The sequence below is a fragment of the Melanotaenia boesemani genome, chromosome 9 (assembly GCF_017639745.1).
Source record: "Melanotaenia boesemani isolate fMelBoe1 chromosome 9, fMelBoe1.pri, whole genome shotgun sequence".
In the NCBI taxonomy this organism is placed as follows: Eukaryota; Metazoa; Chordata; class Actinopteri; order Atheriniformes; family Melanotaeniidae; genus Melanotaenia; species Melanotaenia boesemani.
This window is the reverse complement of record NC_055690.1, coordinates 12,216,969-12,230,302: the sequence shown is the minus strand read 5'-3', so window position 1 is coordinate 12,230,302 and position 13,334 is coordinate 12,216,969. Positions and strand designations below refer to the sequence as shown.

The following is a 13,334-nucleotide window of genomic DNA, read 5'->3' as shown; positions in this document are numbered from 1 at the left end:
GCTACACTTAGTAAATAATATAAATGGAGCATCTAGAATATAAAGTATTTGTAGTGTTATTGTACATGCGGTTGACTTAACCTGTTCTTGTACTGTATTTGTATACTGAGTGTTAATGTATGGACACAAATAATCTGCTTTCTTTTTTTTTTTAGTTCTGTTTTTTTAAACAAATATCCCAAAAATGTTTAGTTGTTTTTACTTTTCTAAACCAGTGCCAGGCATATGTCTTCTCTATTCATTCTCAAAGTCATTTCAGCTGTTTGTATTGTTCTTCCCAGCTGGGGCGAGGTGGCAGAGACAAAGGCAGATGTGTCCCTGTTTGTTTTTGAAGTGTCAGAGTTAAGTCTTGCATGAGTGTGTGAGCTTGTGTGTGTGTGTTCTGCTTCTGTGTGATGTTGTCTGTGTTTGGGTGTGTTTCATTTCCCCCCCATGTGTTGTCTCTGTTTGTGGTCCACAGGTCCTCCGCTGCATTGTTCATCCTCCTCCTCCTCCCCTGTTGAGCAGCTCTCATACCCTCCCCCTTCCATTGCAGCCAATGAGAACCAGGGAAGGTTGCTAGGTAACTGTGCGGCTCAGCCAGCCCAGGACTCTGACTCTGAGGATGAGTTTGGCCCCAATTCATTCTTAGTTAAAACTGGCTCAGGGAACCTGTATGCTCCAGCCACTGCAACTTCTGATGGTGAGTTGGTTTCAAACTACTGTTGCTTTCTGGAGGTTAGACATCCCCTGCTCCTGGATATGTTGTGTTACAGGTCATGTAGATGGCTGTGGGTAGCATAATGTCCCTTTTTTTAAGCAACATAGGTGAGAGTTGAAACTTTAATATGTAAAACATCGATATGTAGCCTCAGGAAATGCACAAAACTCTGTGAAGCGAGACCTGCGAAGTTCAGAGCCTCACTCAATGAGATGGATGGTTTTGATTCAGCAAGTGAGATTTGTCACAGATATTTCTCTTCAATTTCAATGTCTCATGGTGGGAGTAACCATCTTGCCTTCCTCTATAGACCTTTTAGACTGCCTGCATGCAACCTCCGCAGCTCACACAGGAAATAAGCTAGAAATGAAGACAGGCTATTTTATACCAGGTGCAGTGTGCAGACCCTAATGTATCATTTATCATTGCAAAATCAAGCTTGGTGAAGTTAGATTAAAGCAGTGTTAGAAAAACACACTCCAGCTTTGTATTTAACTAACTTTGACTAATTGATTTATCATTATTTAATGTAAGCTATTTATTCCTCATGAAACGCAGTGTCTCCTGTTGTTGACTTAACACTCATTCATACTGACAGAATGACATTTTTGCTCAAAGTGCTAACATGGTGTTGACAGTTGACAAAAATCAGTGACTGTACAGCTGCATGTTTACTAAGAAGCAGTCAAAACGTGTCACATATGCAATCAGCAGATAACTTATTGATTTAATTATGAGGGAGACTTTTCTTCTTTTTTTTTGCCATGATTTGTGTTGGTGGGCAGCACAATCTGGCTCCTTTAGGGGGAAAAATTATGTAGCTATTTGTTTGTTATTGCTATAGGCTGAGTTTTTTCTATTTGTTCCTGGCTTGGAAAGCTTTTGTGCATAAACACTGGCTTTATGAATGATTCACTAGACATAAAATTATATCAACTGCGTTCTTATAGTACCTACAGGAAAACATAATAAATGCTCATATTATCACACCTGAAAATGTTAACAAATGCGTATAATCCATTTTTATAAAATCTTTGACTTAAGGATTTACTATATAAAACACACCTCTTAGCATTCACATGATAACTTTGTGCTTGTGAGGCAAGGCAAGGCAAGGCAGTTTATTTGTATAGCACATTTCATGTACAGGACAATTCAAAGTGCTTTACATAAAACAAAGGCATTACAGATATTTAAAAATAGTAAAAGGCATCAACACATAATCACAATAAAATAATAAATTACATTAAAATGATTGAAAGCAAGATAAGTTAAAAAGGTTCCGTGCAGATTTCATGCATAGGTGCATGAGAAAAGAAGTGTTTTTAACCTGGATTTAAAAATGGCTACATTTGGTGAAAGTTTAATCTCCACTGGCAGTTTGTTCCACTTGTTTGCAGCATAACAGCTAAATGCTGCTTCTCCATGTTTAGTCTGGACTCTGGTCTGGACTAGTTGACCAGAGTCTTTGGATCTAAGAGCTCTGCTAGGTTTATATTCTCTGAACATATCACAGATGTATTCTGGGCCTAAACCGTTCTGGGATTTGTAAATGATCAGAAGGGTTTTAAAATCTATTCTCTGACTGACTGGAAGCCAGTGTAAAGATTTCAAAACTGGTGTGATGTGTTCAGATCTCTTAGTCCTGGTTAAAACTCTAGCAGCAGCGTTTTGGATGAGCTGCAGATGTTTAATGCTCTTTTTAGGAAGTCCTGTTAAAAGACCATTACAGTAATCCAGATACTGGAGATGAATGCATGGATGAGTTTTTCTTGGTCTTTCTGGGAGACTAAACTTTTAATTCTGTTGATGTTTCTGAGCTGGTAAAAAGCTGTCTTAGTGACAGCTTTGATGTGGCTGCTGAAAGTCAGATCTGAGTCTATCAACACTTCAAGGTTACGAACTTGGTCTGTGATTTTAAGAGCCCGAGTCTCCAGGTGTTTGCCAATGCTGACCCTCTTCTCTTTGCTACCAAACTGAATAATCTCTGTTTTGTCTTCATTTAATTTTAGAACATTCTCCTTCATCCAGGTGTTTATTTGCTCCAGACACTGATACAATAAGTCTATTGGACTGCAGTCATCTGGTGACAGAGACACATAAAGTTGTGTATCATCTGCATAACTTTGATAATTAATGCTATAGTTCTGTAATATTTGACCCAAAGGGAGCATATACAAGTTGAACAGAAGAGGTCCAAGGACTGACCCCTGGGGGACTCCACAAGTCATGGCCACTTGCTCGGATTCATAGCTGCCGATCGTAACAAAATAACTCCGGCCTTCTAAATAGGACCTGAACCAGTTAAGGACCACTCCAGAAAGTCCAACCCAGTTTTCCAGCCTGTGCAACAGGATTCTGTGATCTACAGTATCAAACGCAGCACTGAGATCTAACAGAACCAGGACTGATACTTGACCAGAATCAGTATTCAACCTAATGTCATTTAACACTTTGACCAGAGCTGTTTCAGTGCTGTGATGAGGTTGGAAGCCAGACTGAAATTTATCAAGATTTCCACTTTCATTTAAAAATTCATTAAGCTGGTGAAATACAACTTTTTCAATAATCTTGGAAATAAAAGAGAGGTTAGAGACAGGTCTATAGTTGTTCATTATAGAGGCGTCTAGAGTCCTTTTCTTTAGGAGTGGCTTAATAGCAGCTATTTTTAGTGACTTGGGAAAAATGCCTGATGCCAGTGAGCTGTTAACTATCAGTAGGAGATCACTTTCTACTGAGGTAAAAACTGTTCTTAAAAAGTTGGATGGTATCATGTCCAGAGTGCATGTTGTTGATTTCAAATGCCAAACTGTTTCTTGTAGGATTTTTAAATCAATTGTTTTAAATTGCGACATAACATCAGAATTATTTCCGTGTTTTAGACACAGACTACTTTTCTTGTGTGACTGTGTGGAATTAATATTTTGCCTAATTGTTTTAATTTTTTGGCTAAAAAAGTTGGCAAATTGGTTGCATTTCTCAGTGGAAAGGAGCTCTGGGCTTATCTGTATAGGAGGATTTGTAAGTTTTTCAATCATAGCAAACAGAGTGCGAGAATTGTTGACATTCCTGTTAATCATTTCAGATAAATGCAGCTCTCTGGCCGAGCACAGCTCATTGTTATAGTTATGCAGGCTTTGTTTGTACAGCTCATAGTGAATTTGAAGTTTATTTTTACGCCATTTCCGCTCAGTTTTTCTGCATTCTCTTTTTAGGCTGGTAACCACAGTGGTGTTTGTCCATGGTGTTTTCTATTTGATCAAAGTGCTCTTGATTCTTATCGGAGCAACAGCATCCATTACATTCAAGACTTTCAGACTGAAATGATCCAGGAGTCCATCAACTGACTCTGCACTGGTTGTTGGTAACATAGCTATGGCCTCCACAAACTTAGCACTTGTTCTTTCATTAATGTACCTCTTCCTAACTGAGGAGCAGGTTGGTTGGACATTTTGAGTAATCAATAAATCAAACAAAATACTAAAATGGTCAGAAATGGCCGAGTCAGTGACCACAACAGAAGAAATATCAACACCCTTTGAAATAACCAGGTCCAGAATGTGACCTCGAATGTGGGTCGGTTCTTTTACATGTTGACACAAACCAAACATGTCCAATATGGAAGAAAATTCCTTGACATTACCATCCGTCATGTTATCTATGTGAATGTTAAAATCCCCAGTTAAGATGAAATGGTTAAAGTCAGTAGAGATAACCGACAATAATTCTGAAAATTCATCAATAAAATTTACACAGTGTCCTGGACGTCTGTAGATGATTAGAAATAGGATTTTAGGAATGCCCTTTAAAATAAAACTAAGATATTCAAAAGAAGTAAAATCACCAAATGAAATTTCTTTACACTGGAATGAATCTTTAAATAAGGCAGCTTCTCCTCCCCCCTTTCTTCCCGTTTCGACATTTATTCATAAAACTAAAATGAGGGTGTGCTGTTTCATTAAGAACTGTAGCACTTGTGTCTTCTGTTAACCATGTTTCTGTCAGAAAAAGAAAATCTAAACTGTGAGAAATGATGAAGTCATTAACTAACAGTGACTTGTTGGACAGAGATCTAACGTACAGCTAGCTTTATGAAGTTTACACTGGTCTCTGTTGTATTTTGAGTTATATAAGGTACAGTTAACAGATTAGATCGATTCACCCCACAAACTGACCGTGTTGGATTCCCTATTTTACTAACTAACACAGGAATCCTACTGGGTCCAGGCTTGATCTCAGAACAGCTGTCAGTAGTAACAAAACTACAGCAAGTAGATGCCTCTCAAATACTGCGGCTACTTTTTTGTTCCCTGTTCCTGCAAACCCCAAACAAAGTGAAATGGTTTAAATAATTGGTCAGGCTTACAAGTTAACCACCCAAAGGGCTGAATTATATTGAACTCCAAAGTGCCCCCACTGCCTTCCCAGAAAGCCTGGTGAATGAGTTATTAATCCCACTGCAAATCTTCCCACTGATTCCTCACAAGCAACACAGTGGTCATCCAGCAGTAACATGACTGGCTTAAGGGGACATGGGTGGGAGAATGGTTCATACTGCAGCAGATTTTTTCTCACAACAATGGCACTGATTTGCATAGGTAGATCATTTAGGTTGGCCTCGGGCTGTCAGTGAGGGGTAGAGGAAGACTGAGAAGGAAATTCCCCAGCTCCAGTAGCTATCTCTGGCCATCATTAGGCTTTCTAAGACCCATTTCAAATGGGAAAGTAACACATGTTATCTTGTGGCTATTACTAACAGGTGCAAGACCTTTGCACCTGTTTATTCTGGAAATAATAAAAGCAATGCATTTGACCTTGGTGTGCCTGTCCAGTGTGATGAATGTTCACCTTGCACATGCAAATTTAAATAAGTACCAAATTATGCAAGGTGAACGAAAATTTGAAGTAAATCTTGTAAATCTTAAAGAGTAAATAGGTCATTATAGCAAGAAAGAGAATAGGAAAAGAACTTTCATTATTTGTTAATATAATCCTCATAATGAGTTCAGTTTCTGTATCTCTTACATCACATTGTATCACTTTGTAAGCTTGTTTTTTTATTTCCATTGTGGAAATCACTCTTTTTTTATATATAAAAATGAAAAATCTTTCATTCCAGTGAGCAGCACAGTGTCCTTTCTTTTGTGACAAAGATTAGGTATAACTAAATAACTCTATCAATCAGTTCTGGTTTCACCAAAATGAAAAGACTTGATTGGAAATTGTTCAGTGTGACACTGTTACAAAGATCTTATAAAAATCTCATTTTCACAAGGCAACCAAACTAGTCTGAAATGACAAATGACAAAGATAAGTATCATGGACTTTTAAACATGATTAAACCAAAGATCACAAATTTTTATTCTAATATATGGAAATAAACATCTGGTTTATATTTTATGCAGAGGTTTAAAGTCTGGGCAGACAAAAATGTGACTAAATGTAAATGGGAATTAAGTATGCATCTCAGGTTTTCAGCAGGAATTACATGTGCAGAAAAGGTAATTTTAAAGCCACCATGGCAAAAATGACTTGAATATCAAATTAGATCTTTTTGATATGCAGGCCAGTTATTGAAGAAATGTTCAGAATTGGAGCTGACACAGAGCAGGAAAAAATGTACTTTTTTATTGTCGGTAAACAATAACTGAAAATATGTTTGTGATTGGCCCACAGTGTATCTTCTGCACAAGAAAACAGGTGGTTTTTATCACTTCAGATTACATATGCCCAAGGTCATCTTTGAGCCCACATACAGGACTTAAGATGTTCTGTTGGATTTTGAACAAGTGAACACTAAGCAGCATCTTATTATTCACATTTAGTAGCCTCTAAGCCTGCAGTGTTTTTTTTTTTTTTTTTTGGACCTGTTTTCATTTTGATGAAGACTAAGCAACGGTTTCTCTAAAGCTGATGAGGCTGCTCGCTGAAGCCTGCAGTCCTATTGTCAAGCATGTGTTTCTCTGTGGCCCTCGGCTTTCTCTGAGGGTCTTCTTCCTGGGGAGACTGCCAGTGAGAGCTCGCTGCCACGCTGAGCTGCAAGATCTCAGACACTGCAGCCTCCCTGCATTAGCATCTCTTAATGCAAAGCAGCATGGGGTCGGCCAGTGTTAGCTTTCAGTGCGGCCAGGCTCCCTGGTGAAAGGGCTAAAACACCACCACCTCACAGCTGACCAAGCAAGAATGCTGAGCTGGGCAGAAGGCTCGGGGACGTGGTTGTGTGTGAATTCAAATAAGTCTTCATTTGAACTGCTTAATCATCCCCCTGCGTCTGCAAAGACGGGGGAATGTGGTTTAAAAGAGGTCACACCAGAAAGTAATTTTGTCTCAGACACCATGAGGAATGAAACTAACTGAGGCTAAATAATAATTTAATGAGTAGCACATGGCACTTGCCTGCTATGCCCCTGTTTTTCTGGCATTACCATTTTGAGCTGACATATCACAAGGAATCAGTTTCTTTCAAAACTTATCAATGAACTGGCATCAATAGAGAATTCGTCCAGTTTGATTCAACTTGCTGTTCTTCAACTCACAGAGACCACAGATAATGCATTTATAATACCTACATATCTTCTTTTCATTGACATAAATTGAGATGCATTACTTTCATTGTATGATAATTGCAGACCATCTGTGCCTACTAACAAAATCTTCAACCTCTTGATGGATATGCAGCAGAGTGACATACTGAACGGAGCATACATAACCACTTGTCTTGTTCTTGCCAAGGCAGCTTAAAGAAAGACAGAAAATCCATTAGATCTGAGAAAGGGCGAGAGAAACATATGCCAGTGTCGGCCTTAATGGATTTAGGTTGCAATCTATGGCAGACCTTTATAAATGGGTTTTTTAATTATATTTTATAATTTAAGTTTGCATAAGCTTAAGCTTTTACAACTCATGTACATGCAATATATAAACAAATTAATCTATTTTTTAAAGTCTCAAAATTCATTGGTGTTCAGAGTGAAAGCTAGCTGCAGGATGTTGTATTCATCTTAAACAGCACATTTTTTTCTCCTCCAGCTGTTGATGAAGTTGAAGTTATATTTCCCCCTGTTTTTCCCATAGAGAGAACTGGTGAAAAGCTGAGCAGTGTGCTGTTTGTGGTACCTGTTACCTCTCAAATGGTTCTAGGGAAGACAGACAGAATTCCCACATGTCTTTTGCCTTCAGACTTTCCTAATAGTCTAAGAAACAGCAGGACTAGCAGAGAAATTCAGCCTCACAGAGCCTGTGCAGAGTGCAGCTTGACTGTGTTCATGACTAATTTTATTTGTATTTTTATAGAAAAATAGTACTCATTTGGAAATTTTGCTTTCGTGATTTGCCGTAGGCAATGTAGAAGTGAGTAAGATTCAATGGTTTATCTGGGCTCTGGATAGCTTTTGATTAATTCTGTATCGAACTGCTCACACTTCAGTGTGCTGATTGGGCGTTCAGGGCATGTCATATCACTTTATTTCATCAGGTGTGACCACTAGTGCTGTGAATTCTTTCTGCTGTCCTTGTTCCAAAATAAATCTCTCCCTAGACTCTGGATGAAGTAAAAAACTAAGTCAAGAATCCAGTTTCTGTATGCAACTAAATGCAGCATGACACTGAAATGTGTTTTTTGTGCTTTTCTCATTGTATGTATTTTTACAGCGTTAACCGTAAAGGTTATCGGATGTTATCATGTCTTTATGCATTGAAAGCGTGATTTATAATACATGAATACAAGTGGAAAATAAATTGGCTTAAAGAGCACACTTTAGTTGGTATTGATATGGAGTGCATACCTACCTACAAAAGTGAGCAGGTAGCAAAAGCATCCAATAAAACTGTATTCTATTAATTAAAGACAGATCTTTTACCTAGATTCATTTCTACACAGGAGTTTATTTACCTGTGTCCGTGACTACCATTTATGATATGTGGCAGGTGAAATATGCACCAGCTGATAATTAGGATTTGATTTACAGGACTTGATATAATTACCGGCAAGTAGGTGTCAGTGTACTGTTTTGCAAAAATACAACTTATGGATGTTTTGTAACTAACACAAGAAAAGTTACATCCCCATAAGGTTTTCTTAAGCTTTAATTTCTGTTAATTGTACACTGGTGAATTTTTAAGTTTACCATGATGCTAGCCAGGCTTACGTTGTTGAATCTGTTTATCTGTGTTGCCTTTGGGATTGATCAACCCTCTCTTCAGCAATTACACTTCAGGTTGCAGATAATAATTGCATGTATCGAATTTTATCAACAAACTGTTAGATTTAACCAATGTGGGGGAAAATGATTTATATTTACAAATTCCATACAGTCATCTGAATTTGTCATTTTAATAATAACAGTACAACCATTAGATACAAGCTGTTTGCATATTAGCCCTTACACACTGTTTGGGTCAATTTTGACAGCAGTGAAAATGCCCTAAATATCATGGTCTTAGAAATTTGATTACTTATCCTCAAGTGACACAAAATTTTAGATTTTAGATCTACCAGGGTGGGTCAAATCAAGGAAAATGCTGGCTGTACAGGGCATGTTTCTGTGTTATGTTTTGTTTCTTTTTATCTTATTTATTTATTTAATGGGACAGTGGTGACAGAGTTTAAGGGGATTTGGAAACAGTAAGTAGTGAAACAACAAAGGCGTGATCGTATGGTGTAGACAGGGAACAGAAGTCATGCAGAGGTCAAATGATGCCATGACACAGACACACGATCTGCACCTGCAAAAACCTGCAATGTGACATTATGAACTAATAATTAACCATTTTGGGTTGAGAGGGTGGTGGTAAGGCATTCATAACATTATAAAGGTACATGAGCTGTCATTTCAGTCAAAGACATCATGGTAGCAAGACATAATATGCAACATACCCTTGGTCTGGTCCTCTAAGAGGAGGTGGTTGATAGTGATTTGGATGAGGATGTGTCGGAGTAGGGAGGCAACTTGGAAGAAAAATAAATAAATAAAACAGTGCTATTTGTTGGTTCACTTCACACAAGATGTCAAAACAAAGGAGCAGAGGAGAAGGAGATGTAACTTCTGTCCTGCAAATAACTGGGAAAACTGTATAAAGTAGTTTATAATAGGCATTTTATCATTTACTGTTTTGTGTTTGAGTGACAAATGTTAATTAATATTGATAATCATGGGGTGATGTTAAGTTCAACTGGCTGAACCGCTGTCTCATGTATGGAGGCTACAGCTCTTTGACAAGGGACTTGGCCCCCACCTCAGGCCCTTTGCTGCATGTCTCACCCTCTTTCTGACCCCCTTTTCTGTCCACTAACTGTGAAATAAAGATAATTATGATTTCTTATGATATAGCAGTGACTACAGTGTTTAATGATTGCAATGGCTAAACATGGTTATATTTTTAATTCTAATAGTTACAGAAGGTTAATGCCATTATTAAATTAAGTAAGATATGTCTAGGTTTTTATGGGTTTTATGTTTTATGTAAAAAAGGACATGAGCAATACTGTACTGTTTTAAAACCTACAAAAGTCCTTCTGCTCTCTAAAGCATTTATTAATAATTTGTCATGCATTTATCTGTGATAAAAGCTGTTTAGACATTTAAATAGATCTGTACTTTAAAATTTGTTATAGACATTTACTAGGAAGAAAATGATAGCCTGGATAAAAATTGACCCAGACCATACTACGAAGGCACAAAATATAAACAGCACATACGGGTTAATACCAGCACAAAGAATGATGATTAAACACAGGCTAAGATTTTGTACACTGGTTTATAATGGATTATAGATTTTTAATTAGAAATTGCTACTCTTTTCTAGTTAGCCTGCTAATTTTTGCATTAGATAAAAAAAATTGTATTTGAAATATACTCTTGGCTGTTTGCAATTATCATAAAAGGTCAGGGTGCTTAGGCAATATTTTGTGTAATTTTTAGTCTCGATTTAGTGCAACACTTAGAAATTTTGCAGTTTTCTTCCTGCAATTAGAAAATCTGACCATAAGAGACATTCCTGTTGTTTCTCAGTGTGGGGTATGAGGTCCTAGCTAATGAAGTGGATTTGCCTTAATTACTTGTCTAGAAAAGCATCAGGAGGCCTTAACTAGTGCATGCATCTGTTAGAAAGAAAAATGAAACCCCCACATTCCCAGACTGAATAGATATCTTTAGGCCTCCACTTTGAATGCGATGTGATCGTTTGGCTATTGTAGCAAGGTCTCCCTTCTCTGTCTCTCTGATAATAAATGAATCTCCTCCTCTTGGTTATGTTTTGTTGTGCAGAGCAGGTCAATAGAAAACCATTTGTTTTATTTTCTTCCCATACCTTGGATAGTTGTGAATAATTGTTGCTGAATCACCACATCTGTGGGGGTTGTGTTGTCCTGTGCTTTGTCTCATAACCAGCTTTGTTTTTCATTTATTTGTTTATCTACACAAGAATACCTGTGATTATGTACCTGGCTGTCTGAGGTGTTATTGGTTGGACAAGGACAGGCATTCCCACAGTTGGGTAGTGACTTTTAAACACAATACATTGCGTATCTGGTCTTTTGCTGAGTGCAAGCCACCCCACAGGGTTTTGTAAGACTGATGTTTATCTGCAAGTAAATAGATTGAAGTAAACCGGTTGTTTAAAAGTTAAAAACATTAAGTCACTGAGGTAAACTATACGTAGAAAATCATTTTACATGCTTTGAAATACTAAAGTTATGACTGACTAAAATGGAGATTGTATAGAAGTCTAATTTTCTGTGTTAGAATTGCAAGTTACGTGTACTAAAGAGGCATTTAACCTATTGTATTGAATTTAAATATAATTCAAGAAGTTTCATAAATAATTTGCTCGTAATAGCTGACACAAATTCAAAATACATGTGCATTTTAATATCAAAATATGTATTTATATGAGATACAAGTATGTCGCAAACAGTTTACCTGTATATTTTAAAATGTATGGTCTCAAAGAACAAGTTCAACTCACTGCTTTTCCTTGCCAGTGGTGGACAAAATTGAAAAACTTCTGAAAATATCTTGCAATCCTGGATAACCCAAACTGCATGTGATTACAATAATTCACAAGAATCCATACATTGTGTTTCACAGGAAATGAAGGAAGAGGGGAGAAGCAAATAAAGACAAAAACAAAAGGTTTAAGATTAGAAACAAGCAAGTGCAGTGTTCATGGTGGGCTTGATATCATGAATATCAGCTATCTGGCAAGTATTTCAATTGGTCAGAGAAAGATATAACTAGGGCCCAGGTCTCTAGACCCCCTAAGTGTATATTTCTTTTTTTTCAAGGCTGAGATGAAGCATAAGGTTTGGTAGATTTCCAAAGGAGAAAAAAAAATCCTTCAATGGGCTAACATAGCTGAAAATGCTAAAATGGGAGTTTATTGTTGCATTGTTGGTCAGTTGGAGCCGTACCAAAGATGGCTGAATAGGCATGAATAGGCACCTTTTATCCATGTTAGATTTTAGCGAGTCTGCTCCTTCTTAAATGGATATGATGCAATACTTTAAACTGAAAAAACACTCATCTTAGCACATGATGCACAGCTATTATTAGCTCTATTAACTCTGCTGTTAGATGGGGAAAATTTGTGTCTACACTTTATATAAATTCCTGGCCCTATATAGTATGTATAGAAAAATAAATTACTTGTAACCCTACATTTGTTTGGCCATCATTCTGTAGAAAGTAAAATATTTGTTTATTAAGCATTAACTGCATTCTGGAGCAGTGATGCATTTCTCCTTGTGATCAATTACTATACATCGGTTCTGTGTCTTTATCAAAGTAGCATAACCTTATTAATGGGTTCAGGGATCAGGTATGTAGCTGAACAGAAGCAAGGTCATCAACAACTATGTGGTTTTTTACCTGACACCAACAAACTGTTGAGTGGATTGTGGTGTGCAAGCCTCTTTCTCTGCTGCTAAATTGTAGAATACAAACAAGCTCGCTGTCTGCACAACAAATGCATAATATATTATTTTGTCCAAACTTCAGCTGTTCCATCAATAAACTATATTAAATATGTGACTCTAAGTAAATGTTCAAAACCAAATTTGAACAGGAGTATTAGAGATCTTTGTTATTATCATGATTATTGTTAGTGAATTGTTCTAAACAGAATCACCAGGTGCACACACTACAAAACTCTAAAACCACATGCTTGTTTAAAAGCATCGCAGACACACATGCTTGTGAATTAAATGTAGCACACTATTTTTAGCCAGATTTTCTTTGCTGATCCATCCATTTGCAAACTGCTTGTTAACACAAAGAGCTCTTTCCCCACCTTTAACAAAAGCATCACACATGAAGCCTTGTTGAAGGTGTGTTGTCAGTGCAGCCATTGTTTCACATCAAACATTCATTAATCTGCCTTGATTGACACATGTTGATATGGAAGCTACATGTTTCTGACCCCTAAAATATTTGAAAGGATTTTTAGCTTCTTGACTGGCATGACTAGCTATTGCTTTAATGAAGGGGCTGATTATAGAAAATAAGCCTTCTTGGTGTCTGTTTCCTGCTCTCTGTGCTGTAAATTGGCAATTTAGTGTTGTGGATATCTGTGAAATAAAGGGGGCTTGCTGCTATAAAGAAAAGCCACTCTGTGTAAAGTCAGGAGTTCATTGATT

General features: G+C 37.2%; 1 protein-coding gene across 2 annotated transcripts in view; it reads left to right on the top strand.

Annotated features, from left to right (window-relative positions):
• tenm4 (teneurin transmembrane protein 4) overlaps nucleotides 1-13,334 on the top strand; it is a 156,722-nt gene that overhangs the window by 57,445 nt on the left and 85,943 nt on the right. For both annotated transcript variants that reach the window (XM_041995265.1, XM_041995264.1), the window contains exon 4: nucleotides 461-682. In XM_041995265.1, the coding sequence (XP_041851199.1) occupies nucleotides 461-682 (222 nt within the window). The remainder of the gene's footprint in view (nucleotides 1-460; nucleotides 683-13,334) is intronic.